This window comes from Pelodiscus sinensis, chromosome 4 (assembly GCF_049634645.1).
Source record: "Pelodiscus sinensis isolate JC-2024 chromosome 4, ASM4963464v1, whole genome shotgun sequence".
Classification (NCBI taxonomy): Eukaryota; Metazoa; Chordata; order Testudines; family Trionychidae; genus Pelodiscus; species Pelodiscus sinensis.
Window position 1 is genome coordinate 119,287,633 of NC_134714.1, and position 14,957 is coordinate 119,302,589.

Below are 14,957 nucleotides of genomic sequence, written 5' to 3' on the forward strand. Positions count from 1 at the left end.
TATGCCTCTGCCTCCCATGTCTCTTCACCCCCTACAGAGACAGTGCTGGGGGAACTAGCTTCTTCTTCCCCTCTTGCTGCTTGCAAATGCTAGTCAACTCCCCACACCCTTGATGCCTCTATCAGAAAGAGGGGGGAGAGGAAGAGGTGCTTCAAACTGACAGTGCCACGTGGAGCCTGGGGCCAGTCTCTGCTGGCCTGGGCTGAACATGGTGTTTCAAAGGGACAGCATTGCATGGAGCCTGGGTCAGCTGGGGACTCCCTCACTGGCCCCGTGCTCCCCACAGTGCTTTCACCTTTGAAGTGTAGCAACAGCCCTGGGGATAATTACACTTGACTTTCATCAACTATTTTCTAGTCTCTCTCTCCTGACTACAATCTTCCCTCATGCAGCCAGCCCTCTTAGCTCTCTCTCATCCAGTGTTACTCTGCCTCACGCTCTATTTTTACTCTCCAGCACATCTCTTCCCTCGGGGTTCAAATCTTGCTCCTTTTCCTCGCCACTCAATTTTTGCACTCACTCTGCTATCCTCTCCCGCTTGTATACCACTTCCTTTACTCATCCAGTCATTTTGCCTCCTCAGTTGTTCCCTTTCTTCTCCTTATATCCCACTTACACGCTCTTCTTTCATCTACGCTTCCTCTTATCAGTCTACTTCCCTGCCTACTACGCCTCCTTTTTATCCACTTCCTTTATGCAGTTCCCCACTTCCTTTTCCTTTCTTGAGAGTGGGAGAGTGAAAGCCAGCATGGTATTAGCACAGGACTGGGACCTAGGGATTTCTGAGTTGTCATCATAGCTCTGACTTAGAGTCTTTTTCAATAGTTATTCTCTGCCTCAGCATCCCCTATCTCTAAAATAGGAATATACTTATTTACTGATCTGTCCATTTCATGGGTGAGTTCCGAGGATAAATTGTTTGTAAAGTTTTTTGAAGAGGGCTGTGACTTTATATGACAAAGTAATTTGAAAAACTACATAAGCACATTTGGGTCCCAAATAATTGTGATTCCTAGATAAATACAAACATACAAGGCTTATCCACATGGGAGCTCTGGTAGGGTTCTGTCAGCTTCTAAAATATAGAACATGGTGTCAGTCACTAGAGGGTTCCTGTGCTGACTAACAGAATACTGCTCTTTTTCTAAACACTACAAAGAGGACAAGTACTATCCAATTTCTAAGTATTATCCTCCCTATTTCCCGCTACCCTGTTTTTGTATCCTCATCCTTATCTTCCATTCCTGTAATCATTGCCTCACTTTCTCTGATGGACTCAGAGGGGTAGCTGTGTTAGTCTGTAACTAAAAAAAACTTTACAAATAACAATGGTCCTGTAGCACCTTAGGCTACGTCTAGACAGTGGGGCTATTTTGGAATACCTCCGGTATCCCAAAATACCAATTCCGTGTCTTTAAACACACACATTATTTCAAAATATATTTCGAAATAACAGGTGTGCTATTCTGGCATCCCTGTAGCCCTCATTCCATGAGGGCTAAGGGACTTGTCGGAATAGCGCTTCATTTTGAAAATTTTTAAAATAAGCTAATTTGAAATTACCTTGAAATAATCTATACAATTCGCGTAGCGCAAATTGTGTAGCTTATTTTGAGGTAAGGGTGTTGTGTAGATGCACCCTTAGAGACTAACCCAAAATATATATTAATAATATCATGGGCTTTCATGGACACAACCCACTTCTTCAGATGACAAATAGGGAGCAAGAGGCACAGAGCTTCAAATAAAAAGCAGAAAGGCCCCAAAGCTACATAATTAGAAGCTAACCAGCCTTTCCTACTTATGGCTGCTGTGAATTTTAGTGTTTCTCCTTCTAGCCTACCTGTTTGCTTTCTGGGTGTCCAGAGGTTGCTTTCCTTGCTGACTCCACCTACCTCGGTAAGTTGTGCTGTCATAATCGAACCCCAGATCCATCACATCAGGTGAAAATTAGGAATTCTCTAATTCCACTAACCTCAAAAAGGCACATGTATGCATTTGAAATAAGAACTATGGGGACCATTCTGATGGTTGGTGTTTTTCAGATTGCCTATATCACAGGTGCTAATGGTCTGAACTATGAGCTAACGTCATAGCCAGTTTACTGCACATATGTACATATATGATGCATTTGCTTCTTGGAAAGGCTCCTGGCCAATCAGGTAAAGAGGTGCTCCCTACTCTCCTAGCCTCTGGGGAAAGGTCAGTCAAATCTTGGCAAGTCTTCTAGTTAACAATACTTGGTGCCTATAGAGCAGTCTACATGTCAATATCCATGGATACTGAGGGCACCCGGTACCTGGCATGGCTGAGCACTTTGCAACCTAGATGCTTTCATGGTTGTGATGGCAAGCGTAGAGGTAGGAAGCAGAGCAGAAACAGCTGTGTGCACCATAGTCAAGCATAGTTTTACAAAAGAGGAGTTGCATCTGAATAGACTCTCAACAAGCCAGTTCCTGAAATCCATTTATTTCAGTGGTAGTCATTAGTATCTCCAGAATGAGTGCTTTTACACCTAGAACTTGTATCACTGTCAGTATGGTAAAATAAATACAGAAACAACAATACAGTGTAACATTCTCTTTTTTATGTTGTACCTTGTACAAAAGCTATTTTTGTATTATATATAATTATATACATAGTTATATTTTTTGTTGGCTGTCCTTGACTGAAGTCACATACTAACAGTTCCAGGAGAATGTTTTGGAAGGTTCATACTGAGTGAGGATCTCATTCCTTTAGTCAAATACAAGAAATCCTCTATTTAAACCCTCTGTATTAACAAACGAGGTTGTACATTACCATGGATAGACCAGCAATTTCTGAAGAGAGATGTGATACCCATGGGTTGATGGAGAAATCATCTTGTCTGATGAAGCCTTTCCACATTAAAGAAGCATATATTGTAGGGTATTGGTGGCTGTAAGGTAAACTATAGAGTTGGCTGTCTTATACTGATTTAAGTGTTGGTGGACATAATCCTATTAATAGCCTACTAACTACTAGAGGAAGGGTAAACCAAGCTCTTCTTTCTTGAGAGCAAAAGCATGATGTTCTATTGACTAAAGTAACTGGTGTTAGTTACATGAGGAAGTATTTATATAGTAAGGAGCATGGCCATTGGCAGAAAAATGGTTTAAGAATGGCAAATATGTACAGTTCCTGAACAAGTGCTTTTTAAACAACCTGTCAAATTGCATTTGCAATGTAGCTAGTCAATTACCTGGTTATTTTCCTCACATGTCAACATCATTAGTAAAATCTATGGAACCCAAATCTACTTGCAGTTTGTCAGTTCCATAATTTTGAATGTGTTATAAAGGTTGTGTTGAGGACTGTTGGAAAATGTACCTTAATATCATCTCTCAGCATTGGTAGGCCATTGGTAGGCCTGGACAAAATACCCTCCGCAGGCCGGATCTGGCCCACCAAGCTGCCAGATTCAGCCCATGGACGCAGCAGGGTTCCTCCCTGCCTCAGGCAGCCTCCCTGCCTACCCCCCGCACGCTGCTGAGAAAAGCGGCTGCTGCAGGGGTCTATTTGAACAGCTGTGAGCCTGGCAGAGGGAAGAAAGGCTTCACGAGCTGCTCCCACCCATAGCACAGTCCCATTGGCCAGTTTCTAGCCAATGGGAGCTGCCTGTTGTCAACAGGCAGCTTGTGAAGCACCTCTCAGGCTTGTAGTTGTTCAAAAACCACATGGTCCCTGCAGCCAATATGGAAGTGGGGCAGGCAGCCTGAGAGTCAAGCATGTAAGTCTCCCAGCCAGACCCTCTCTCTGTCACTCCAACCCTTTGCCCCTCATATCCCCAAACCCTCTGCCCCTTCCTGCACCCATATCCCCTCCCAGATCGTGCACCTCAGTCCCCTTCCCCAAGTCACAATCTTTCTGCCTAAGGTTACAACCCAAACCTCTGCACCCTAGTCTCCTAACCCAGGTCACAACTGCCTCCTTCATCCAAACTCCCTCCCAGACCCTTTCCTGCACCCCAATCCCTTACTGTAAACTCCCTTCTGCACCCAACCTCCATCCCAGACCCGGCACTTCCTCCATTGATATGGAAGAGTGAAGCCCTTTCCAAATTCCTGGAGTGCCCTCCCCCATCAAAAATTATTGACCACCTCTTTTCTAAGGAATAATCCTAAAGGGACAGTCAACAAAATGGAAAGATAACAAGTTTAAAACCTATATGAGGAAGTGTTATAATATGATGCATATTTGATCTGTGAAACTCACTGCCACAGGATATCACTTAAGTAAAATGCTTCATCAGATTCAGAACAGAATTAGGAAGTTGACATGGTTAATGAGATCCATTAGTGGTATGTCAGGTAGGATGAAGAAAAATGTAAGGGATAAAAGCCTTCATGCTTCAGGGCACAAACCAGCCACCAAATGATGGGGTTGAAAAAAATATCCCATGAGGACAGAATTCTTCATTGTTAGGCTTCTTACACTGTCCTCTTAAACAGTTTGTTATATCTACTCCTGGCAGCGTTTACACCACAGATTTCTGTCAGCACAGCTATATCTGTCGAGAGTGCGAAGTGGTGTATTATGTGATTGGCATGGCTGTGCTGCCAAAAGCCACTAAGTGCAAAAGCATTTATACTGGTAAAACTGTACTTTGATTGATAGAGCTTGGTTTGTTTGGGGGTGGGTTGGAATCAGACTGAAAAGCAGCATTCTTCTTGCTAGAAGTGTGGAACCAGTATTCTATATTGGAGAAGTAGTCAGAGTGTGGACAGGGCCTCAGGAAGGGTACCCAACTAGATGGACCTCTGTTTGGGTTTGACAAGGCAATTCCTATGTTTCATTTTAATAGACAGACTAATATGGTTTATGTGCCAAAACATATTTTTATATTAACAACTGGCTGCTGACTCAAAAACAGCCACCCCTTTTTCTTTCAAAATTGATTATCACACAATCATGTTCAACTAAATTCAAAAATCAAGCAGAATAAAAAGATAATAGATTCATGTCAGTGTACTTGTTTATAGCAGCACTGATCATGGATACACACATTGTTCCAAAGGGATACCGATTTGTGATATGTATAAAATAATCTGTGTGCGCTCCTACACAGAGAAAATTGGTATTCACTTTCCTGGAGTAATTGGCAATCTGCTTATAAAAAAAATTGATAGAATAATCTTGATTAAATGTAGGCTATGGGAGATAAGAAAATGGAAACATGGTATGCAGTTTCATATGTGTGTGTGTGTGTATGTATACATACACATACATACACCTCTGCAAGTACACACTCAGTTTACATTACAGCCTATGTATGTATATTATAAAGAACACAAGACATTCAGCTATAAACGTTAAAGAATATTTAATAACTTTTAAAAAATAAAATGTATATTTTAAATTCTGTCCTCTATATGGTGCACACAACTGTATCATTCCATCTATTGCAACGGGACAATCCAAGTAACCAACAACTGGCTAATGTGATCTGGTACAGAGGATTTTCAAACTGAACTCATATCATAACTCCAAACAGAATTTGCCATGGCAGTATCAGCAATTTAATATACTGTATAAAAAGTCCTTGTGAAATAAGGTACTAGTTTAAAGATCAGTGACGTACCCACTTTCTCTCACACCATGTTTATAGAATAGCCATGAGGGTACGGATATGCCTCATGCTGGTAGCCTCTTCCCAGCTTGCTGGGATCCCAGCTCCATATAGCAATGTTAGTTGGGTAGGGTGAGTATGGGTGGGGTGGGGGTGGGGGCTGTCACAACTCCTGTGAAATTCAATTGCACAGTCTTTAATTTGTTTTTGAGAGGCTTTTGTGTAGCAGCCGCATTCACTGATGCTAGTTTAATGCTTTTGTATAATGACTGTGCAGTTTGCTATTACTCATTACTAGCTCCAAAGGGAATCAAGAACTACCATGTCCAGGGTTTTTTGGACGGTACATATAGAGTAGAAACCAGGGTGAATTTTATTGCCTGTGCTATATAGGGTGTGGAGTTAAGCAATCTTATTGAATACACAATACAAGATGGCTGCTATGGCCAGTTGCAGGGAAATAAAACCTTATAAATATATTTAATAGTTATGATAGATGACAGCAAAGCCAAAAGTATGGCAGACAGAAACTTAAAATCATGGTCCCATTAACTTCAACAGAACCAAATGTAGGCCTTGTACCACGAAAAGGGCCTGACTCATTTCATTAGGAACAGTCTAACCTTGACGCTGGATTTCCTGGCTTTGGTCCTATCTTACATTTTAAAAGTCCTCCTTTTTATTAACCCCCCTCCAGCCCCCAAAAAACCTGTTAAACTCCACAGACACTAAACCTTTGCTTAAGTCATTGATTTAGGAGAGCCTTTGGAATGAATTCTGTGCTGCTCTAGAGACCTACATTATGGAGCCTTTTAACATGTGCCTGGTTTACTATATGATGATTTTAATGCACTAGCTAGTCTAAAGTTAATGTGTTCTAAGGAAATGGCTTTTACAAGGTGCACAGTGGTTGTTTCAGATCTACCACCCAATCAGTTCACTTATTCAGAAGGGACGCATAAAAAATTTCTGGGATACTTAGGTCAACTGCGATACAGGGTAATGGACTGAGGACAGAGTGTGTTGGTAGTGTCTATAAGATCTACCTGGTGACCTATTTGAAAAGTCAGTAATACAGAATGTAGACGCCAGTTCAAGACACTCTGCACCATGGTTGGTAGCGTCAATGTTCTAGAGACCCAGATTAGACAAAGTCTTGTGGCATTGTTGTTAATGCCTTTACACACCCCAAGCTACTTTGGTTTACAAGGAGATGCTTATAATAACTGCTAGGAGCCTCCAAACCAAAGACTTTGAAGTACCACAAACTGTGACAAATAATAAAAGCACAATCAGGAGGAGTGTTCTAGCATTCAATCATTCGACATTTTCTCCCTGCATTTGGCCAGAATGTTGCAGCTCGAGGATTCACATGAGGAATGGGCTGTGCTCGCTACCCCGAGCCCATCTTATAGAGCTGCTGCAGGAATCTCCAACCCAGCTCTGTCATAGGATGATGCCTTCATGTTAGCTGAGCCGTTGGGACTGCATGTTAATCTTTAATGACAGACGAGTCTATTTGTAGCAGCCCTTCTCTTATCTTTTTTTTTTTTAAATCAATGTCTTGTTAATGCATTTCTCACTCCATTATTCTGCTCCTCCGAGATGGAACCCAGAGCTGTCACCAGCAATAACCGTGAGTACAACCGTTGTAATGAGCCAGGGCAAGAACTTATGCTAATTGTAAATTCAACTTTGGTGTGTGTCTCTATTGTTGCCTCCTCCTCGCCCAAATACTCCAAACAAAGACTGTGCTTTAAAAACAGCACTAGTCTTTGTCCTGCTCACATGTGGAAGGATTTCTGCATTGGTCTCGACCAGTGTTTCTCAACCAGTGGTACGAGTACCCGTAAGGGTACTTGAGAGAAGTCTGGGGGGGTATGTCAACACAACTGAAATTTGGAGAAAACTGAATTTTTGTTTAAAGTTTTACAGCGCTTTATTAGTTTTGTATTTTTTTTATACCCAAAAATTGTATTGCCCACCCAGCTACGATTAAGTTGTTTAAACAAATGTATTGCAATGGTAGAAAAAAATGTTGTGTGTCTGAAAACTGTAGGTACTGGGGGTACTATTTTTTTGAAAAGGGGGTACTTTATAAAAAAAAGGTTGAGAAACACTGGTCTAGACAACCTGATCCTCTTACTCAGGAACTCTTTTTATTGGGGCTTGACTTCAAGGCCTCATCTTGTTTTCGGCATTTGTTGATAAGCGTCAGTGCCCACTGGAAAGGTGATAAGGAAGCCTATTCCTCACCTATGTGAAGCACACTGTGCCATTAAGAGTCTGACTCCTCCGCTCCAGCTGTAGTATATACATGTATTCTTTAGAGAGACAAAGTGGGTGAGAGACATCTTTTATTAGACCAAAAGAAGTTGGTCCAATAAAAGCTATTCCTTCACACACCTGGGCTACGTCTACACTGGCACCCTTTTCCGGAAATGCTTAAAACAGAACAGTTTTCCATTATAAGTATTTCCGGAAAAAGCGTGTCTACTTTGGCAGGATGCTTTTCTGGAAAAGCGTCCGTGGCCAATCTAGACGCGCTTTTCTGCAAAAAAGCCCCGATCATCATTTTCACAATCGGGGCTTTTTTGCGGAAAACACTACTGTGCTGTCTACGGTGGCCCTTTTCCGGAACAGTTTTCCAGAAAAAGGACTTTTGCCCAAACGGGAGCAGCATAGTATTTCCAGAAAAGCGGCTGATTTCTTACAGTAGATCGTCAGTGCTTTTCCGGAAATTCAAGGGGCCAGTGTAGACAGCTGACAAGTTATTCTGGAAAAGCGGCTGATTTTCCAGAATAAGTGGCCCAGTGTAGACACAGCCCTTAGGTATTTAGTAGCAAGCCTACAACTAAACTACATACACATGCTTGGCTTTGGAAGTCAAAGGAGGAAGAGAAGGCAAGCAACCTAGCTTGTCACTGCTCAGGGTTTCTGCAGAGTGTCAGCTCAGAAGCAGCATGGTATTGCTTTGGTTATGTTCATTAGCACAGCTCTTGGCTGTAGGGATGGTTCTTCTTGTTAGGGTCTCTCCTTCCCACCACAGCAACCCTGTTCGTGATGCTGCAGCTTTCCGAAAACTTTGCCAAATCCTCCAGCACTGTCTAAGTTAAAATGGAGGGTTCATTTAAATCTCAGATTTCCTACTTGCTATGTAAGTGGCAGAAGGGTGAGGTTAGCGCAGGACATGTATAAACACCATAGACTGTAGCAGTTTTTCTTCTAATAGCCCAACCCTTGACAGTATCTATCAAGCTTAAGCACGGCCCAGCAGACTTAGCTATCCAGCCTTGAGTGACTATTGCACAGTACTATAGGCCGCATTGGGGTTATACTCAGTTTAGAAGTTTGCTAGATGAAAAGTTGTAATTCATTGACCATTATCTCTGAAAGCCCAAGTCACATGGTCTCTTCAGTTAGGACAGTGGAGGAGCACACACATGGGAATCTGTTTTCCTGCAATGAGGAGCTGTGACTGATGCTTGTTTTGCAAATTCCAGCAGGGCCAGGTGTTGCTACTGAGCAAACCTGCACAATGCAGGAGGAAAAAACGTGTAAGTTGGAAACTTGACTCCAGTACCCACTGGGGTGATTGGGAACCATTTTCCTTTGATAATGTAAATAAGTAATTTAGCATTTCTAAGCAGGAAAACATGTCAAGTCTTAAACTAAGCCCTGTATAACAGATTTTTCTTTGACACAGCAAACCCTACACTATCTGCAGATATTATCCCAAGAAAATTAATGACATTCCGTGAAGAAACAGCTGACAGCTCTTTAAATGCAGAAATGCATGATAGTTGCTTGTAGACTGTTTTGAAACAGTAATGCAAAAAAAAACCCCCAACAAAATAAAACCATAAGAGAGTAACAGAGAAAAGCCCACTCACAAGTTGTTTACAGAAATGAAGATACAGCTGAAAGTAATTACTTATTTTCCCAGAGGTAATAATGGAGTATTATTTCTTGGAGGAGTCTCAATAATTGAAAACTCAATTATTTCCCTTTGAGTTTTTGTTCCCTTGGAATGTGAAATGGGATAGAAAGCTTCTATCTTCTGAGGTGAGATGCAGGGTTATTTCTCCTCTCTTCAGAATGCCAAATGCCTATGAATATATTTCACACTCACCCTTACTGTTTCTATACCATTGCGAATTAATAGGTGACTGAATGTTCACGGAAACTTTTTTCTCTTACCAATCAGATCACATTGCTCAGATCCCTGATCAGCTCCTGACTTCAGAGTACATGAGACTAAAAACATTCCTGAAGATGACACACTCCTGGCTGCAAAAATCGTCTTGAGAGCATTTGGAGGCATGCTGCTTGGCTGTGATGCTAGCTGCACACAAAGACAAATTGTAGTAACCTGATACTTCCATCAGTATTAGTTATTCCACACTCCTCCCCCACCCCAATACTGAAATTTAACTTTCCAGCCCCTGCTCTGATCCCCAGTAGCAGTCCATGATATATTCTGGAAGGAAATCTTTCTGGATTCACAGAGCTCTTTTTCAGGGTCTGCAGACTTTTCTAACACTGGTTTGCAGATCCGTTCCCCGTGAGCAGTGTCATCCATCTTGTCACAGTCCATGCAAAGGGAATTGTGTTCCCCTGTCACAATGGAGCAACCTTATTTAAAGACAATGCTTCCTCCTCCTGCTCATGCCAATCTGAGCACTGATCTTCCCTTGGTTTTTCTTTCGTCCCCTTTTCCTCCTTCCATAAGCTAGGGTGATTTACAAAATCTTCAGAGATATAGGATTATACACAGTTTATCTTACATAGAAAAAAGATCAGATGAATGAACATGAAGGAGCTTTCTCCTGTGTCCTTTTGAGGAGAAGCTGAGATGGTTTCTATGCACAGTAGGTGTCTGCCTTGACTACCTGGCAATACATGGTCATTGCAAAGGTCAGTCCAAGAATCTAAAGAAACAAAACAAAAATAAGATGGACAGACATTAATACTACCAAGAAGAAAAGGTTAAAACAACCTTATTTGGGTTGCAAAGTCAAACGATAGGAAATACCATAATTAAAGTTACTTGTGCAACATTACATGTCCTCTTATAGCTACGTCTTATGATACAGTCTTAAATTATGTGAGCACATGCTACTTTCCCCATAAGCCCCTGTTCCTGTTCTGCTCTGCTTCATGCCTCTGTGACCCTCTGCTTCCATGTTCACCATTCTTGCTCTCCATTCCCCTGCATTCATGGGTGTTAGCAGGAGGACATGGACCAGACAGTGGCCCTGATCTCAGTTCTGGTGCCAGGTGTAAAAGCAGCTGGTATTTGCTAGGGAATAATTAGGAGTCTGTTGCTAAAAGACCCTTTATGGTAGGGGAAGGGTGTTGCATTTGCCTGTATTTGTCACTGTCACTGTATCATCACTGTGGGAGATAGTGTTTTTGTTCAGAACGAAGGAGCTTGCCCTTTTCCAAAGCTACATATTGCAATTTCATGATCACATCCATGGAAGGAATCATTAGGCTCCATTGCTGCAAAAAATAAGCAGGCTACATCAACAATGCACCTAATTCCCTTAGGCTTCAGCAAAGCATTGAGGTTAAGTACAGTGAGAGTTAAGAGAAATGGTTTCTATTCCCAGCTCTGCTACTGACCTGTTGTGTGTATCCTCAAAGGTATTTAGGTTCCTAACTTGCACTGACAACCAGGAGTAGCCAGACAGGAACCCCCCTGTAACATCCATCTTTGCTTGCCTGGAGCACGCAGGGTACACAGAGCAGTAAAAGCCTTGAATAGAAGGCCCGGGCTGCTGCTGTGACCGTGAATGGCTGTAAACAGAGATACTCCAATTGCTGACCAAGAGGCTGTCGAGGAGTGCCCTTGACTGAAACCCATACTGATATGAACACACAGCTGTCCGCGGGGGGAGGAATCTCCTGCCCAGTAAAAAAATGTCTAGTACTCACAATTTAGTTATCTCTCTTGCAAGTGTAAATTAACTTGAAACTTGCTTGTAAGAACTGGTGCCACAGAAACGGTCCAACACAATTTGGCATCTTAGCTAAGAAAGAGGAGACGGGCCCCTATGGGTATAAAGATGGGTCCCGCAGCACTTTTTCTCTGAGTGTCAATCTACCATCTATCTGCTGGTCGGGTTAGGTGTTTGACCTCCCGCGGTTCCATGGGGACGCCCACCTTGTATTCGTCTTTCCTAGGAATTGAGGGACCGACCCTGGCCTGACATGCTGGGACTGAGAGGCACAGAAAGTGGTAAAAATTGTACCTGGATGTGGTCCTTTGTTTTAAGTGTACACATAGACTCAGAGCTCTTTAAAGATTAAGCTGTCACTTGGTACCATTATTTCTATTTTCTGTCTTTATTTTTCCTTTGTAACCATTTTTAAGCTCTATATTTGCTAGCAGTTAAGAAAGAGAGCAATAGCCATTGTAACCATATGATTTATAAGCTAGTTAATAAACCTGTAACTGTTTAAGCTTTAACCTGACTCCTTCAGTTGCTGTAACAGAACCAAGCACAATTTAAAAGAACTTCAGCCGGTCATAAGGGACAGGTATAGGGGGAGCTTGGGCGTTTGGATCGTGTCACTCCTCGGTGGCAGATCCATTGGGGCATCTCTCAGTCTTCCCTAGACTGCCCACTGTGAAGGGATCCTGTATCCTAGCAGCTGAAATCTGAGATGTAATAAGCTCTTCCAATAAACTCTGGGGCATCTGTCAGCCTGCTGGCTGCCCTCTGTGACGGGACCCCGGTCCTAACGGTAAAGTCATGGACGTTAAACCTTTTTTCGGTAACATACACACACAGCCCTGACCATCGGCTGACACCAGGGGAGTTAGGTGCCTAAATACCTTAAGCAGATGTGGTTGGCCGTGTTCCTCACTGTTCCTATATGTAAAATGGCAACCATGATACTTAATTCTTTTATTTCACAATTGACAGTAAGTATAGTTGCTACTGTTTCTGCCAGAGCCCACCTATAAACATTTAACCCAGAGGAAATGATTATCATGTAACAACTCTTTAAATAAATATTTTTGAACAGATTGGTTTGGCCATTTTTAAATTAATTGGTAGCCTGCTTCCAAATAATCTTTGCAGGGAACTGCCATTTCACCAGACTTTGAGCAATGATATTACTGTAGTTTTATCTGACCACAGATACAGACATTTTGGCTATGTCTACACTGCAGGCTTCTTGCACAAGAACTTTTTGTGCAAGAATTCATGCGCAAGAGCGCGTCCACACTGACATGTGCTTTTGCACAAGAGATGTGCTTTTGCTCAAGAGCATCCATGGCAGCGCTCTCTTGCACAAGAAAGCTCTGATGGCCATTTTAACCATAGAGTTAAAAAAAAACCCTGCTCCCATCTACACTAGCCTTTTTGTGCAAGAGCGTTTGTGCAAAAAGGCTTATTCCTCATGGGGAGAGGAATAACTCATACACAAAAAGCTCTCTCTTCTGACAATCTACTGTAAACTTTCTTGCTCAAGAATAGGCTTGTAGTGTGGATGCTCCGCAAGTTTTTGTGCAAGAATGGCCGTTCTTGCACAAGAAGCGTGCATTGTAGACATAGCCTTTTAGTTTAGATAAACACAATATGGCTCTTGCTCTCTAACATCCAGTCTTTGCTCTGGCTTTGTATACCACGGAATGGAATTCTGTTGGCTATGAAAGCAGCTGCTTTTTATTCATTAGAACACTGTGACCTCTTCCTGGCACCCAACAAATGAGTATGTGAGAGAATGCCTGCATGGAGCAGTCTCCTATAGAGTAGGTTAATTTGCACATTTGTTTATTGAGGCCCGTAACATGCACCAAGCACAAGGATGCTCCGACTGCAGTAGGTACATGCCCTTTTTAAATAAAAAGGGTCATCTGTGTATGACTTCCTGGCATATCAATAATGCTAGCATTAAAAAAAGTTGTCAAGCAATTGGGGTTTGATCCAAATTCCACAGAAGTCAATGGAGAGAGTCTTATTAACTCACAAGGGGTTTTGGAACTTTAATCAATAATTCAGTGGTGTCAGGAGCAGGAGACCACTGACAAAAGCTTTTGAGGTTTGAAGTGTTTTCTGTGCATCTCATAATTTTCACTACAACCTCCAGTAAACATTTAAAAAATGCATCTATTTTTTTTCCTAATAGAAACAAGTAATTACAATTAGTCAGGTGTATACAATATGATTTTAAGTACTTTACATATAAACACCATCTGCTGAGGATGAATGATATGATCTTTTGCCAGCCAGTCCTCCCCCCAACCCCAATCTCCCCTGGCCAGCTTCACTGCCCCCGCCAGCCGGTTCCCCACCCCCGCAATCTCCCCTGGCCAGCCCTGCTTCCGCCGGCCAATTCCCCTCCCTATCTCACCCGGGCACCTCCACTGCCCCGATCCTGCTTCCCTGTGGCCCATATCTAACCCCTCTTCCCCCCTCCACAGCCAGCAATAAGAGCTCACCTGGTAACCCTGGTAACCCTCACTATGCCTCTGCCGGGAGCCTGAAACATACGGCTTCATCCGCCTAGCCTGGCTGAGGGCTTGAGGAACCCAGGGCTCACGGGCAGTCCAGGAGCCCAGAACACCCTGGCAGCAACGCTGAGGCCCAGTACCAGGCTGCGGCCCATAGTTTGGGAAACGCTGCTATACAGTGAGGCTATGTCTACACTGGTGGCTTCTTGCGCAAGAACACGTCCACACTGCCATGTGCGAGCTGTGCTTTTGTGCAAGAGCGCCCATGGCAGTGTGGATACTCTCTTGTGCAAGAAAGCTTGGATGGCCATTTTAGCCATAGGGCTTTCTTGTGCAAGAAATACCTGCTGAGCATCCACACTGCCCTCTTGCACAAGAGCTCCTGCGCGAGAGGGCTTACACCTGTTAAAAAAGAGCGTAGCTCTTGTGCAAGAAGCCCTTTCTTACCATGCTGTACTGTAAATTTCCTTGCACAAGAGCAGGTGGGCACTGTTGATGCTCTGTGGATTCTTGCACAAGAATGGCCATACTTGTGCGAGAAGCTGCGAGTGTAGACATAGCCTGTGTGTAGAATAATTATACTCTTGACTTGGATGTTGAGTATGAAAGAGTTGAAATTCACTGCTAGAAACTAAGAGAATGTTTATGCTGCTATCAAAGGTATGACTGCAAAGGCAGGCCTAATCAGTTAAGGCCTTAAAAAGGAAACTTGATGGCTACTAGAAGAACAGCCACTCTTCTGCAAAAACTTGCCGGCTGTCTACACTGCATGAGCGTTATTCCAGAAGTAAATTTGCAATATAGCGTTGTAAAACAGGGCTTCTTCCGGAAAAGTTATTCCTCCCCCCCCCCATGAGGAATAAGCCCTCTTGCACAAAAGCTCTTCCAGAAGAGGGC

The 14,957-nt window shown here is 42.8% G+C and overlaps 2 protein-coding genes across 10 annotated transcripts in view; one reads left to right on the top strand and one right to left on the bottom strand.

Moving 5' to 3' along the window:
* The window catches only part of CHID1 (chitinase domain containing 1), a 308,728-nt gene that overhangs the window by 259,874 nt on the left and 33,897 nt on the right, over positions 1–14,957 (top strand). The window contains exon 13 of one of the 2 annotated variants that reach the window (XM_075928228.1): positions 9,798–9,981. The exons of the other annotated variant lie outside the window; for it this stretch is intronic. Within the exon in view, the coding sequence (XP_075784343.1) occupies positions 9,798–9,819 (22 nt within the window). The 3' untranslated portion in view covers positions 9,820–9,981. Of the gene's footprint in view, positions 1–9,797; positions 9,982–14,957 lie in introns of those variants that run through there. 2 annotated transcript variants of the gene reach the window in all.
* Positions 5,173–14,957, bottom strand: part of TSPAN4 (tetraspanin 4) — a 693,477-nt gene continuing 683,692 nt past the window's right edge. For all 8 annotated transcript variants that reach the window (XM_075928232.1, XM_075928231.1, XM_075928235.1 and 5 more), the window contains one exon: positions 5,173–10,521. In XM_075928232.1, coding sequence (XP_075784347.1) covers positions 10,453–10,521 — 69 coding nt within the window. In that variant the 3' untranslated portion in view covers positions 5,173–10,452. The remainder of the gene's footprint in view (positions 10,522–14,957) is intronic.